The 16,350-nt window shown below is 43.6% G+C and overlaps 2 protein-coding genes across 2 annotated transcripts; one reads left to right on the top strand and one right to left on the bottom strand.

Moving 5' to 3' along the window:
• Positions 1 to 2,004: 2,004 nt before the first annotated feature.
• LOC144741733 (phosphatidylinositol polyphosphate 5-phosphatase type IV-like) lies at positions 2,005 to 5,922 on the top strand. The gene is made up of 10 exons (XM_078624237.1): positions 2,005 to 2,813; positions 3,254 to 3,377; positions 3,454 to 3,551; positions 3,622 to 3,746; positions 3,973 to 4,092; positions 4,205 to 4,312; positions 4,516 to 4,677; positions 4,751 to 4,866; positions 4,953 to 5,089; positions 5,790 to 5,922. The coding sequence occupies exons 1-10, from the start codon at positions 2,005 to 2,007 to the stop codon at positions 5,920 to 5,922; spliced, it is 1,932 nt and encodes a 643-aa protein (XP_078480363.1).
• Positions 5,923 to 7,532: 1,610 nt separating this feature from the next.
• PMPCA (peptidase, mitochondrial processing subunit alpha) lies at positions 7,533 to 11,230 on the bottom strand. The gene is made up of 13 exons (XM_078624238.1): positions 11,184 to 11,230; positions 10,581 to 10,783; positions 10,415 to 10,494; positions 9,916 to 9,998; positions 9,693 to 9,787; positions 9,488 to 9,588; positions 9,107 to 9,370; positions 8,944 to 9,036; positions 8,748 to 8,866; positions 8,531 to 8,621; positions 8,033 to 8,095; positions 7,811 to 7,955; positions 7,533 to 7,702 (listed from the first exon to the last, which is right to left on the bottom strand). The coding sequence occupies exons 1-13, from the start codon at positions 11,228 to 11,230 to the stop codon at positions 7,533 to 7,535; spliced, it is 1,554 nt and encodes a 517-aa protein (XP_078480364.1).
• Between the last annotated feature and the right edge of the window lie 5,120 nt (positions 11,231 to 16,350).

Genomic DNA, 16,350 nt, shown 5'->3' with positions numbered 1-16,350 from the left:
GTTGTTTTAGACACTTTAGAGTGAAGTCGTTCACTGAGGCGTGTTATTGTGCAAAATTCTTTTTCTACATGAAACATATATGATTATATGACAGTTGGCAAACTAATGGCTGATGGCAATAATAATCATAATTGAGAAATTTCATCTATTTTATTATGGAATTATTTTGAAAGATTAGTTGGAAATGAAATGCGTTCGTAAATAGGAAACAAAGAAGTGTTTACCTCGCATATCTCCTGGGACTGATTGCTGACATAGTATGAGCATGAACTTGGATTGTAGATTTCAGCTAATTTAAAATGTATTTCCTGTCAAAGTGTATCATCGTGAAAAACATTTTTATTTTTTCTCACACAGCTCAGCAGCATAGACACGCAATGACATTTCCAACTGTATTAGACCCAATACTACACAACCTGTAATTATGAAACACTGGACACAGACAAATCACATATTCAGCAACTCATGGGTTGTCGTGATTTTAAAATCACTGGTAGACAGATTCATAGTGATTTCCTCCCGAAACCCTATGACATTCAACAACTACTTCAGGGACAAGAATTGTTCTTCTTTCAGACCACAGCCTCAAAAGCAGGATCTTCAGTACTGATTATGTTTATCACTGTTTCAGAAGAAAGGTTGAGTGTAAAAAAAAATGTAGGCAAAATACAGAATTATTCAATAAACTATGTATTTTGTTTTCTACAACCCTATTGTCTCATGAAAGCCGCTGCATGAAATCTCACACCACTGGGTGGCGAGGTAAACGATTATCACACTAGATATACCAAAGAAGAAGACGTTGCTAAGGAAGTGATTTCTCTTGTTCTTGTACCAGAAGAGGACTCTGTGGAATACATCGTCGTCATAGGAAAACACCCTACTGATCTGTGAGACTACTTTGTCAAAGAGAGTCAGACCTGGGAGTGTAGGTATGTTCTGTTAAATCCTTCGAGAACTATCGGTGGGTATCTACAGCAGTAATAGAGTTCCCGCCACACAGCGCTGTGTGTTTTTGTTTGACATGCAGGGGGCGGTAAAAGAACCTGGTACAGTCGAAACTGCCGGAAATTGCAGAAGAAGAATAAGAAAAAGCAGCAACTGTAAAACGGAAACGATAGGTGATTATTTCGCATTGAACACACACAGATTGGTTGTGAGATGTTACTTCACACAAAATGTTGACTTAAGAGATCAGCAGAATGCTTACAATCTCGCACCGTTAAATGTCAGCGTTGCTAACCAACTATATGCTAACTATGGTTGCTTGCTAATGTACGGGGTTAGCTAAGCTTCACGTCATTATCGGTTTATTGGGTAGTCAGGATGGTCGTGTCGTTTGAACTTAGCGAATGGAAAAAGAAAACTGCAAGTTTGCTGGATTATACGTCGTTGAAAATTACGACAATTACATATGCCAGTTAATGTTTTAGAGTAATAGAAATACTTCTCTTGCACCGAATCACTTGAATCCGTTCAGTTAAAAGATTCGTTCACCAGTGCCCCCCTCGCCCCGCACTCAGTAGTAATCTTTCAATTACTAATGATATTTAATATTAACTCTTGCACGGAATAAAGACAAGTGAATCCAGTTTTCCAGTCATGTGAGTTTGATTTAGTCATGTAATGTTATGCTATGAACTGTACAGATTTTTACATCACGTGTTGCCTTATAATTTAATCACCTACATTTATCATACTGTGAGTGATTCATATCAGTCAACTAGTTCACAGGAAATTAACAAATCTTTTCAGTTCGTGATTAGTACAGTTTGTTCACCCAAAATATTATTTCGAACGAATCGCTGGCGAACAGAACAACACTGGTGACGTTGCGCAGTGGTCTGTGACCGTGTTCAAAATACTCAGCATGTCTGGCATAGTTAGAATGTGTGAACTTAACACGATCACTGGTTAAATATGTGTTTTATACTTTCAGGAGTCATTTTGGAATGAGAGTTCAGTATCCACCTGACCACACCTGGTGCCAGACATGAGGACAGGATGACGGAGAATCGAGATGAAAGCAGCTTCCATCGCTCCGGTGACTCTGTTCACAGAGGAGATTCAGCTGTAAATGACAGCAGGCTGCTGAAGACCCCCATGGTTAATACACAGACCTGCAAAGAACACAGTGATACCCTGAAACACCACCGCTTTGCTACAAGTGCAGAGAGAGAGATCAGTCCGTACCAGCCTCGGCCTCCCTCCCTCCCTAAGCTATCCAAGGGTCGGAAAAGTGGCTCGCTGGAGGAGACCAGAAGAACTAGGAAGCTGAGGAACAGCCAGGAGAGTCTGAGTGACCCAGCTGGAACTGGTAACTCCACAGACTCTCTGAAAGAGGAGCAACCGATTTTTACCCCGGGCGGATTCGTTCTCAATGGCGACGAAGCTCTCAAGAACAACCAAGACGCCACGATGGGACCCGCAGCTAGGAAAGGATCCCTGGAATTTGGGGACAGCGGTAGCAGTCAGTCAGAGTGTGAAAGCGGTCTCCACATCCAGGAGAGTTACCCCACAGAGCTCAGAGGGAGGTCCACCAAAGTGCGTCTGTCCCCCGTGCAGCCCATAGGGCCACTGCCTGCCCTGGACAAGAGTCTGGCATCAGGCACTTTGAGGGCAGCGAATAGGACTGACAGGGATTGTTTGGATAATTGTGTGCTCGCCCAGGAGAAGCCTGGGGAGAGGCTGCACAGGAACCTCAGCGATAGCCGGCTTTTGGAGAACATGGGGTCGTACAGCGCCTCCGTCAACTCGGTGAGGTCTGCTTACAGCGTGCTCAGTCCCATCAGGTCCCAGGATGTCCGACACAGGTACAGTACAGCACGTTACGGTTTGATGCAAACTTGATGCCGTACTTCAAACAAGCTCCAGTTTGTGAAATTTCAACATCATATCACAAGGAAACTTCAAGCAGGGGGTTGTCACACCTGTATACGACCATGTAAATAAGGCCATTTGGGGGAAGATCTATCTTTTTCCATATCCCTTAGGGCTACACGATGAATCATCTTCTTGTCATTATGTCGATAAGAGCACATGTGATAAACACATCAACTAAAAAGTCAGTCGTCAATAAAATGCGGGGAAATAATTTAATATAGAATTGATCTCATTCGCCCCTGGAGTCATGAGCCGTGCAACACGTTGTCGTCATCCTCATTAAACGTGTTGCATGAACCTTGCGTTTGAGAACTTGAGCGAAACGGGATCACAGATGACGGGATTGAGGGCTTTTCTTTGTGTTTTTCAGGAGCTTCATGGAGGGCGGTGTGCAAGGAAACGGAGCTCTGCTGGGGGCCGAGGAGCTGGACCGCTACTTCCCTGACAGGCGAGTGGGCGTCTACGTGGCCACGTGGAACATGCATGGGGAGAAGGTTTGTTTTGACACACGCTGCACGTGCAGCCGTTGGGTGACGGCTCCCACGTGTAACCAGGTGTCGTCGTCTCCAGGGGCTGCCGGCCAACTTAGACGACCTCCTCCTTCCAACAGACTCTGAGTTTGCACAAGATTTTTACATTATCGGGGTCCAGGAAGGATCTCCGGACAGGTCCGGGCATTTTGTTTCAGTCGTCATTCCAAAATGAATGAAAGTGTTAAAAGAGCGTTTATCCATGCAGGAGGGAGTGGGAGATCCGTCTTCAGGAGACGCTGGGGCCCTACTACGTCATGCTCTATGCAGCAACACACGGTGTTTTGTATCTGACTCTGTTTGTCAAAAGAGACCTCATCTGGTTCTTTTCAGGTCAGTGTGTCAGAGTGTGGAAACTCATCTCCTCCGGTCTAACTGTTTTTGAATGTCATTCACAAATCCGAGGCAGAATAAGACGTTTACAACTTTTCTAACGTATTTCAGCACAACTTTCACTGTTTAAATGTTATAAATCACTGATTACAATTCCAATACGCTGTCTGTAAAACATGTAGATCAACAGGATCCAGTCAAACCCAGTTCTGTGTTTTTTCCACAGAGGTGGAACACGCCACAGTCACCACCAGGATCATCTCACAGCTCAAAACCAAAGGGGCTGTTGGACTCAGCTTCACCTTCTTTGGCACTTCCTTCCTCTTCATCACGTCCCATTTCACCTGTGAGAACGTGGTTCCTTTAGTCTGATGAGTTCACTTTGATGTAAAACTGTCAAAACATCTCACAGAACACACAAGACGCCTTTGTTAAATTCTCTCTGCTTTGTCTTCCAGCCGGAGATGGCAAAGTGTACGAGAGAATACTGGATTACAACAAGATCGTCGAGGCGCTGGCTCTTCCAAAAGTCCTTCCAGACACAAACCCTTACCGCTCAACCGCATGTAAGACTGACAACCTGTGTCCAACACGTCGCTGCTGCTTCCACGAGACCGAGTGCAGCCCAATGTGTCGACTCAGTTAATGTCGTATTCTCGAGCCTCACGTGATATCCATTCTGTGGACCATTTACAAAACCCTGCAGCCGAATTCCAATAAATTGTTGACGTTGAACAGACCTCATCCTTATTTATTTTTTCGATCACAGCTGATGTCACCACACGGTTCGATCAGGTCTTCTGGTTCGGTGATTTTAACTTCCGTCTGAGTAAGGACCGCCTGGACGTGGAGAGCATCCTGAACTGCACAGCAGCTGACAACATGCGCCCTCTTGTGGAGTACGACCAGCTCTCCAAGGAAATGAAGGACGGTACGTGGATGGTGCCTTAACAGTGAAAGTTGTTGTTCTGATGCTTTCTCTCTGCTGCATGTTTTGTTTTCAGGTTCAATCTTCACCGGCTTCCAGGAGGCACAGATCCACTTCCTCCCCACGTATAAGTTTGACATCGGCTGCGACGTCTACGACACAACCACTAAACAGAGGACGCCGTCATACACGGTAAAGAGAAGAGGAAGCTCCACTCAGGACAAGTCAGCAGAACATTAGAAGTCCGTCATGTGGTCTGTGGGTCCTTGTGTCTCCAGGACAGAATCCTGTTCAGGAACCGGCAGGCTGGCGACATCAAGGTGGTCAAATACAGCAGCTGCTCCAGCATCAGGACCTCAGACCACCGCCCTGTCATCGGCGTCTTCCAGGTCAAACTGAGGCCGGGCAGAGACAAGTGAGTGCTGTCGCTTTTATCCTGACGTGGCTCTGAATCCCAAGTACAGGCCGCACATGGCTGTCATGTCTGAAGTCAGTCATTTACAGGCGCGTGTCAAAAATTAGAATACCGTCAAAAACATACAAACAGGTTCACCACACGCACACGGATATATTGGAAGTGTTTATTTCATTTCATTTTGATAATTATAACTTACAGCTCATGAGAAACAAAACTTCAATATCTCAGTTAGTTATCAAAATGAAAAGAAACACTTGTAATTTATCTCTCTGGGTGATGAATGCATATTTAAAGATGTTTCACTTTTTCAATTGATTGTGTGTGTGTGTGTGTGTATACACACATACACACATACAGTTAATTGGCTCAGGTACCTTTAGATATGAAACTAACTACTTAATTAAATATCATCAGTGCAATATAAAATTTTTTTTATTTTTTTCAGTAAATCAATTCACAAAGTGATTCATCTTTATATGTAGACTCATCACACAGACAGATTACATATATCATTTTTTTTAATTATCATACTGAGGTTTGGGTTTTTAATCAGCTGTGAGTTTTAATTATCAAACTGAAAAGAAATGCCACTTGAAATATATCCGTGTGTGTGTGGTGACTCTCTTTATAATTCACTAATTCATTGCGATGTGCCTGTAGTTTCCCGATCAGACTTTGTGCCGTGTGTTTGTGTCAGTATTCCTCTGGGCGCGGGCCAGTTTGACCGCAGCCTGTACTTGGAAGGCATCAGGAGGAGGATCACCAGGGAGCTGAAGAGACGCGAGGCCAAGAAGAACCAAAGCAGCAGTGCCATATGCGCCATCTCGTAAAGGGCCTGAACTAAGCAGACTGGACTGGAACCGGCAGAAGATTACGGACCAAAGGAAAAGCAGAGTTGTCTTACACACAACCCATGTAGGGAAGTGGGCAGAGTCGTGGTTGAACAGGTGGAGGGAGCTGATTGGCTGCACCCGGGGCTGGACCCTTTGGGTGTTTGTTCATACAGCCCATGGATCTCTTTGGTCACATGCTGCAGTGGGAACTGTTTGTCCCTAACAGCTCCAGTTTCTAATTATTTTATAGGTGCGTGAAAAGCAGCATAAACCACATTAAGGTTTTCTTAAAATGCTACATCAGTGTTCACTAAACATGTCAGTGAAGGTTAAGGTGCACCAAGTGTTATGTTGAAGGGGGGTTAGTGGTACGTCACGTCGTGAGCATGACAGTCCACGTGGATGTTGAATTTCAGGGAGAGTGAATGTTGTTTACGATTCACATGTTGTCGCTTATTGAAAACTTTAACAGCTTTATACTGAAAATACATTTTGTGTCTTCTTTGACCGTTCTTGTCTCAGTAGGCCCAGTGATCCTTTGCGACAGACTAAGTCAATGCCTTACCTCTCAGCTTGTCGTCGTCGTCCAACTACTCCTGTTTCTGTATCGACCTCTGTAATGAACTCATTCCTGGCTTGAAGAGAAGCGTCTGATCCGTCAGTCGTGTCTGTTAAAGTGCCTGTAAGTCCTTTTCACTCTCAGGATCTCTGTATCTGCAACGCAAAACTCTTAAAATATCTTTTTTATTTGTGGGAGTAATTACATTTATTGACTGGTTGACTAACACAGCGAACATTTCAACTATCATCACAACTCGCTGAAATATATAAAAAAAATCTGTATTTTGTTTTAAATTTGTTACTTGGCAAACACAAGCTTCCAAAATAACACTTGATATTGGGGGGACAAGTGCGGTGAAGGTGGAAAACTACCTAAGAGAAAAGATTTGGGATGGCTGACACACATGGTGGACGTCGTCTGTGTATCCAATCCTGCTGAGTCGTTGCCCCGGCTACCAGCCAATGATGCAGCTTGTCCCAAACAATCCACCTCCTAACATTCAATAAAAAGGATGAACTGTGGTTGTTAAACTACAGTTGTTGGCTCACATCCACCTCAATGAAATGACTTCCTGCTTTTTATATCCAGGTGGAAATAGCAAAGTGTACGTGAGAATACTTGATTACAGCAAGATCATCGAAGCTTTGGCTCTTGCAAAAGTCTGTCCAGGCACAAACAGATGAGCCCGTAGGGGGGGGCCACTCAGCGATACCTGAACAAACTTAAGTGTCGTATTAACTTACGTCTCATTACGGCTCATGGTGTTTTTTAAAAATGTAACCATGTTACAAATGGCTTCCTGCTAGCATAGAATAAATAGATACATTACTGTGTAGATGTGTAGACATAAGTTACTTGCTGCAGGGTAAAACAAGTTTCGTTCAAATCCGCTGCTCTCTGTGACTGCAGCGCCAGGAATTAGTCCCCTCCCAGAGTGAGCGGTGCTGAGTTCTGTGCTGGGAGTCAACACCTAGTCAGCTTCCAGTCCAGTTTATTTACAGAGATATTTTCCAGCACTGACTTGCAAGTCGGCCGTGGTGGCGGTCTATCGGAAGAGGCGATACATGCGGGGCAGGCGCCCGTCCTTGCTGGAGAGCGCAGCCTGGATGTGTTCGTAAGAGGGCAGCTCCGTCAGATCCCCCAGAGCGGCTACTGCTGGTTTGCTACGCAGCATCTTGGTGGTCACTCTTTTAATGTCGCTGGCCGTCACGCTGCCTGAACATCAGGGAGGGGGAGGGGCGGGGGTGTACATGGATGTTTAATTTGCACTCTAACTTCACTAATTTTTTGCTCATGTCTGCGTGAGACACAGGAAACACTCACTTATCAGAGCACAAAGTTCATGAGGCAGCTTTCTCCTTCCTGTTGAAAGAACCTGGCGGCCCACGTCTTCAAAAATCACCGGCCTCGACTCGAGGTTCATCATCAGCATGGACTTCAGCTGCGTCTTGGCCCTTTCCAGCTCCATCTGGACATGCAGACACAAAGGTGTGACTGTTGTTGCTGTTTACCACTAACTACCACGTTTTCTGAGGGGAGCGTTACCTCTCCGGCGTTTCCAGCCATCTGAATGAACTCTCTGGTTATTATCTCCACCATTTCCCGCACCTACAGATGAAAGCACCCCAGCTTGTAAGAACACTGCAATAACATGAACACCAGTTAGCCCCTCTCTCTAATCTGCCCATCATCATCACCCCTCCTTTGTTCTTCAAGCCCCCGCATACTGAAAAACAGAGCATGTCCCTGCTTGTAACTGGCTGTGATGTAATTTCCGTGTGAACACTGAGTTGTCTGTGCTCCAATTTTACTATAACGGGTCAGAAAAATGCTACAAAAAAAAAAACAGGAAAAACACTGTTGCCCTGACAGATAGTACTGCACACCGCCATCTTTAAATCTCAACTCGGTCCTCTGAGGGCGCCTGATGTCTCAGTCGGCTATCGCTGGGTGGAAAAAAACAGACTCAACTGGAATGGTCTGCTCCGATCAGTCAGCCTGCACAGGAAACGACACACGTGGCTCTCATGAGCCTGAACCAACCTGTCTGGGGTCAGCGCTGGCATGGATACACAGCAGCCCGCTGTCCTCGTAGCTGTGATGGTAGGAAGTAGCGTTGTACATCCAATGATGTCTACAGAGCATGGCAAAATAGATGTTTATGAGCCACTGTCTTCTGGTGGTGTGTGCGTGTGTGTGAGACATTCCATCCCATCCGAAGTAATAACACGACTGATAAATGTCAGACTAGAATGTTCACCTGTTGAGTACGTTCAGGTACAGGCGGGTAAACATGCCTTTCCCTGGTCCTCCAGCAGAAAAGGAACCCCCTCCACCCATCATCATGTTAAGCACAGCAAACGGGATGAAGTCATCTTCCTGGAACAGGAAACCAGGGTTTAGTCGCCTGTAGCAACAATCCCACATGTGAGACAACGGGCTCAACAACCACCGACCAGGAAGGAGCAGCTCTCCAGGCCAATCATGATGTGGGTCAGCTCTGGGATTGGGGTGGGGCCCAGGCTCACATCCGACATGTCCTTCTCCATCTGACGGATCAAGGGAGGAGGTTAGGACTTGTCTGTCGATGGAGGCCACCCCAGCGGAGGTACTAATCACCTTTCTAAGACCACCGGTGTACTGTGCTAGCGACTGGTCCACGCTGGCAGCTGTGCTCACGCCCCACACTGGTTTGACGTCCAGCAGGTACTTCCTGGCACATTCGACCAGCTGCTCATGCTCGATGCCCACGCCGGCCAGCACCATGCGCTCCGGACAGTAGTAGTTACGCAGGTAACTATGCAACAATTTCTTGTCGATCTTGTCCACGTTGTCGACAGGACAAAAACGAGGAAGTCCAACTGTGTTGCCACGATACGCCGCCTGAGAACGTAAAAATGCCTTCACTTATTTTTCATTATTTACCTAACTCGTTTAATCAACTCTGATTTTTTTTAATCTCTTTTAGACCATCGACAGTCACACAGTGAACAGACTCACAGCATGGATCATCTCAGTCAGTAGAGGTTCAGGGTCCGGCCTCATGTTCAGGTCCTCTAACTCGAAGCGAACCGCCATCCTCGTCATCTCAATCTCTTCATCTACACGTGAAAATACACAGGTCATGTCTCTGAAGAATATGAGGATATTCATGAGCCGGTAGCAGGCAGGCAGAAGTGATACACACAAGTAAAAACGGACTCACCCAGAAGGCGAGGCTGGAGCACGGCATCTGAGAGAAGACTGACGACCGTGTCCAGACCCTTCACTTCTGCCGACACCGCATACATTGTGGTATCTCTGCACAGGACGTTCACCATCAGTTACTCAGAACACATTATTGAAATATGATCGGAATCGTTTGCATATAGAGGGTATGTTATAATCATATTTTTCATCTTACGCCTTAGTGCTGAAAGACTTCATACCTTGATGACTGGCAGTCACATATCCCTCCGTGTTTTTCCAACGTCAGGAGGATTTCGTCTCTACTTCCATACTGAGCCGTGGACTAAAAGGAAAACGTATCAAGTTCAGACACCAAAAGTTGAGATATTTTAATTGGACACTGTGACTTTGGTAAAACAGTATATTTACCATACAGTACCTGTATAAAATAGTATATTTCAATGTTATGTATTCCTGTGCTATGCCCGGGTAACAAATTTACCATTTTTAAAAAAAAATCACATGAACTGATCATTTCTCTAACTTTGATTGAGAAATATTCAATTATAAACAACTGGACTTTTCCACGAAAAACAAGTAAATAGATAATTATGACTTTTTTTCACTTGTATAGGTGTGCGTTTTAGGATGCGATGCCAGTTAGGGTTTGGATAACACATGGGAACAAAAACGAATTGCTTTGGCAAATGAACAAAAGTAACTTCTGTGATGTACTTCATAATCAATGGAGGTACTTACAGAAAATGCAAGTTTTTCAATGAAGTGTGCTATTCCACTCGGGTACTTGGTTTCATGTCGGGATCCAGAATTTACTAAAACTGGAGACAAAAGTCAATAAGGTATCAACCTGTCCCGAACACAAAGTGAAGGTCATTATGGTTTGAAGATCGCTGGTTCTACTCACTTCCGACAGTGCAGAACTGCCCGAACTTGTTTTGGGAAGCGACTTTAAGGCCGTTCTCTAAAGTAGTGATTTTAGTCTCGTACTTCTCCTGACCATCCACAGACGCAAACACCGGCTTTGGGATTCCGGGCAGCGGCGCAGACAGGGAGATGTTTGGGTACCCACCGCCGCTGCTGTACTTCCGGTAAGCTGCTATCCCAAACCTTTCAGAGCCACAGGACAGCGTTCCCACACGAAAACACAATTCAATACTAAACCACAATATGACAGATATTTTAATATCAGAACAGTCTTCATTAATTAGCTAAGCAGACGTGTGCATATTTGCCTGATCGGCCATCTGTAAACCTACAACCTCAGGTTTCTTTACACCGCTGTCCACCTCATGTGCATCATTAGTTTAACCGACTGTGACTTGACAGCTCTGGCCAGCGGCTAGCTTTATGCTAACTAGGTAAGCTAATGCTAACGCTGGTCGATGAGAAACGTGGCGAAGCCCGCGAATGTCAAAAGTTGAACTAAAAACGAGAGGTAATATACGTGCTGGTAGACGCGACTCCTGTTCAAATCACGTCTACCGTTTTCACAGCGTCCGTTTGTTACCTTTGAACACGACTCCAGGTTCTACACCTCGACATGTGAGTCGCCATCTTGCCTTCAGTGTGACCACAATCTGACCCGGAAGAGGTTTCCCGAAGTACTTCCGACATGAAGCCGTATGACACAAGCCCAACCAAACCGACCAAACAAAAACAATGATTATTGGTTACTTTGTAAAATATGGCAAATATGAATCAACTGCTTGTTTCTGGAACAGCTTCACTCAAATATCTTTACCATATTCAAACATTTTTACTTACATTTGAGTCCAAGTTTATCGATCAGCTAATGGTCAGTCAACCAATCATTTAATGTCAACTACCGGCTTTCACTTCGGGCCCCATAAAAAACAGTCCGTCAATAAAATTTGCAGACTTTATTTGGCAGATGACACAATAGCTGGTAACATACTACAATGTTGTAATGGCTATCTTTGTCACTGAATACTGCTTGGTAGGAGGAAGTTTTATGAAAACACCGGGCAAATGGGTTACTCTAATTTGTGTATTTTGGTCTCTTGGATGCAAAACAGGACAATTGATTGTAGCTTAGAGCAGCTGGCCATTACTGCATTGATCTGAGCCAGAAGTAGGTGTGAATCACTGCACTCTCACGTGATTGTGGAACATTCTTTCTCTGCAAAAAAGATTCAAAGGACTGTTTCTGCAAAGAGCCACAGTTTTAACGTGTACTATAGTGAGAGCACCAAAAAAATGCTCATGTTTTGGTTGATACTTTGTCTTTTATACATCAGCTCAGCTTATGAGCTCCAGGACACCATCCACACGTTAAAAGAAGAAAACTTCCACCTGCAGCACCGTCTGGAGAACCTCACCCAGGCTCTCCGAGATTTGAAACATCTGCTGACAGAGTATCCCAAAGGTAAGAAGAGGTTTTTTGTTTTTTTTTTCCCCCACTCACAGACTATTAAATGTAAACGTAGAAAGAGTAAGGACTCATCATCTATAACTTCACACAGCCTCTGAGGGGGAACATGACACTGAATACCTCCACACCTGGAGGGAATGGTCCCAACATGGTGAGGTCTCATGACAAAACACAACGATGTTGGAGTAAATTCACTAAGAGATTTACAACCACTGTGTTTTGCTGCATCTCTTCCAGGCATCAGTGCTGAAACTCACCAGATCTTGGAGCATGCCCTCTGCTTTAAGGAGCTCCATGGCACTGCCCAGTCCTCCCCCATCACCCTGGGATTCCTCCTCCTCCTTGTGTCACCTCTTGTCTCTATGCTGCTCACACTGCCGTCTTGAATCTGTTCAACAAACTCAACACGTTGAAGTCTCTCTAGTGTGTGAATAAGAAAACAGCCTACAGAAATGAATTCCTTTTCACTACCTTCACTCCTGTCTGAAGTGTGTGTTTCGTTCAATAAACTGGAAATTAACTTTGTTTTTCATTGTCTCCTTTAAAAATGTTAATATTTATGTCAGGTTTTGAAAAGCTGACAAAAGTGTAAAATCTAAATCTTTCTTTTTAATGTAGTGTATAAAATCCTCTATCCTACTACTGCTGCTACTACTAATAATAATAGCAATAATAATAATAATAATAATAATAATATAGTAGTAGTTGTATCCTCTGTCAGACGTGTCTCATGCCTGGTTTGCAGTTCACCAAAACACCAGATGGGGGCGCCCTGAAACATCCATAAAGGCCTCGGCTTTCATTTCTCTTCATTACTCATTACTCAGAAGTATTCTTCAAAAAGCACAACATCTCATTTATGCTGATCCAGCCATCAAAATCCAAAATGTGAATTATCACCTCCATCACAGTTATTTTTGAGGAGGTTTGACACACACGGCTCTTTTATGGTACAGGCAAGTGTTTTGCCAGCTAAATCCGACCTGGATCTTTCACAGAGAAATGTGGGTCATATGAACGGAAGATCCAAGGTCGATTTCAAGGGACACATGTTGAGTAAAACTGACAGAGGTAACACCATGTAGTACATAACTATTGTGTGTAATGCATGAATGTGTATTTAAATAAAACGCAAATGTTCAATGTGCAGGGATGAGCATCGAGTGGGGAGACACATACGACCATCAAGAAAGACCTTTCACTATGGACCTAAATCTGAGCTTTCACATATATTATTTGGGAGAACTGGGATCCTGCTCCTCCTTTGGTGGATTTGTGTGTTTGATGTTGTCCTGAATCCAACATTGTCACATTTTCCCCGCTAACTCTTTGTCTGCTTAATTAAAATCACCCTCCCTGCATAGATTATGAATCGGTGCATTTGTACTTTAATTTCCATTTGATTATGCTGAATGGATTGTCCATTTACATTTGCAAGGGCCCCAGTAGACATGTGGCAAGACTGCAGTGTGAGCGAGTGAGACAGAAGCCCTTCAGCATGATGTTTTCAGAGGCCAGAAGAGGTTCAAATCACAGCTCTGTTGAACGACTTACCCAATAGTTCTTTTTAATCAGTTTATTTGTCGTTGATCATCTTTTGTTGACTATTTTGTCACTTGATTTGAAGAAAAACGTCATTTGTTAACACATATCGCTGAGGGTGCATAACATAGAAATTAAAAACATCAGTGAGGACAGCTAATGCAATTCGAAACAGGTGAATCCTGGTGAAACATTTCGAACACACTCTAACACACATTAATTATCTATTGCAGTGTGTTGGCTGATCACTGTCAGGGACACTGTGAATGTGCCATTGAAATGGTATAAGCAATATTTCAAATCCTGTCTCACCAGGATGTCAGATTGTCCAGCAGCATTCTATTCAACTGAATACAAATATGCTAACTGAACTACAAACTGATGTTTGCTTGCGTGTTATGTGTCAATATTGCGCTCGTATATTTTTATACGCACAGGAATATTTGAAGGATTCTCATATGTATAACAAAACAGCAGGATAGTGGCCAACATCTCCAGCCAAGAGAAACAAAGTGGGTCTTATTGTAAATACAGTAGTGGTACAAATGTGGCATGACGAAAAAAAAGTCATTGGCATTCTGAAGGATTTTGAGATATTGTGCTTTATCAGAGAGTATTTGACTCTTTTGCATCTGTTTCTTGCGTCTTAATAATGTGAACAGAATGGTGTGAGTTTGTGGCTTCATTACAGCTGTTGGCTTTGAATGAAAGTGTGTGTGTGTGTGTGTGTGTGTGTGTGTGTGTGTAGGGTTAGGGGGGTGTCTGTCCACACTGCCCATACACGCAGCTGTTTGCATGCTGTTCTCTCTCAGCTGGAGGATCGGCTGATGCATCAAGAGAACTGAGGTTCTGACTTCTGACTACAAAAGAAGACAGAAACAATAATTGGACACGTGAGAAGTAAGTATTTATACTCTTATCTGTATTTACACTGGAGGATAAAATGCCTTGTATCATGATGATCCTTTGCGTTACCTCCATTTTGACTTGTTTGACCATGTCTTAATTCACAGATTAGTGGCGCAGAGTGCTCTGTTTTGTTTTGTTTTTTGTGTGTGGGGGGTGTGGGGGGTGCTCTTGAAATGATCCACATTCAACCATATGCAAATTACAAACTGAACAGAATGGGAACAAGCAGTGAATTAGTATTTCTTTGGTTCTTCTGAATGTGTGTTTACAGCTTGCATTGTTGCATTTATCTTTGTTCTTAGCTGCCGTTCTTTAGGATGAGGAAAGGGAAAGAGAGAGGGGAAGCCATTTTATTTCCAAATGTTACTTAATATTCTTCAACAATAGGATGCTATTTTACCTTTACCCCTATTGCACCTGCAGAAAATGTTAAAACCAGTGTAAATTTGTATTTCTAAAAATGTGTTTGATGACAACTGAATAAAAGCATAAGATTGGTTTCAAAAGTGAGAAACCTTCCCAGGGTAAAACAAACACAACCGGCTGTGAATGTTTCTGGTCTGTGTGGGGGGCTAAAACATCTTAATGAAATGCTAAGCTGTGTAAATGATCTGTTGTGAGCCTTGTGAATCAAACAAATACACACCCACGGGCTCTTAGCAATGTATTAGTGCAACCAGCCACCAGAAATCAACAGATGCATGTGATTCATCAGTGATGTCTGAATCCACTTGAGTTTGCCTCGAGTGTCTCTGTTAAAACTCGACCCTTGTCCACAATGTACGCACATTTACAACAAGAATCTCTTAATATGGTCATGTGATGGTCATTTTTAGATTACTGGTCAACTAACACTGGTGTTACATCAAATTGTACACACAGCAAAAAAAAAGAATCGTGCCAAATATCCATTTTGTCTCACATTGAATGAGGATAACAGCCTTTATTTTTCAAAATAATAAGTCATATTTCAGTTTGAAATGTTCATGCGCATGTTTATGTTCTTACTAGTCCTTGTTTGTCATTGTATGCTTGTATTTAGTTCAAATACTCACTGTACAATAGACACTGTACCAACAAATGGCTCTTACAATGTGAAAATGACAGAGTTTCTTCACCATAAGGAAGCCCGGAGTACCCTGAGGAAACCCACACAGGCAGCCCGGAGAACACCGTCGACCAGGACGCTGTGCTGCCCAACCAGTTAACCCACTCATAAACAACTAACAAACAGGCAAACTATATGATTCTGAGGAAGTGTAGGTACAATATATGGTGTAAATAGATATAAACTCTAGTAAAGACGTCTCAGTTTAAAATATACTCTCAATGCACAAGGAGCCCTTTGACCTTCTAACAGTTTTAAATTAGCCGCTTGAGAACAAAAACTATGCATGCGAACCACTAATTCACTAATTTTTCCATGTGTAACATCAATATGGAGCCAAATGCATGTTGCATTCAAACACTAAAGGCTTTGCCCTGACATGGATCATGAAAGCCTATAGGATCACACAGGCAGCTCTCCTTGCAGGGACCAATAACTGATCTTCTCAGTACAAAGCTCCGCAGCCTCTTTTCATGTCACTTTCATTGAGTGGAGGGCCACAGTGCAAGCTCTATAAAGTGGCTGGGCCCATTCACCGGACTAAAGAGGACAAAGCTGAGCTCGCTGTGGTGCCACGGGCTACCCGACCAAAATAGAATGAAGCAAAAGAGAAAGGGAGGGGTGGACTGAGAGAGAGAGAGAGAGTGAAATCAATCTGCTGAATTCACTTTCTCATCAACAGTTTTGTTGTTATAGGATGTGGGTAAAAAAAAAAAGAAAGAT

Source organism: Lampetra planeri, unplaced genomic scaffold, assembly GCF_965212315.1.
Source record: "Lampetra planeri unplaced genomic scaffold, kcLamPlan1.2.h2 scaffold_683, whole genome shotgun sequence".
In the NCBI taxonomy this organism is placed as follows: domain Eukaryota; kingdom Metazoa; phylum Chordata; class Hyperoartia; order Petromyzontiformes; family Petromyzontidae; genus Lampetra; species Lampetra planeri.
Note: the sequence above shows the minus strand (reverse complement) of the source record. Positions and strands in the feature narration are given on the sequence as shown.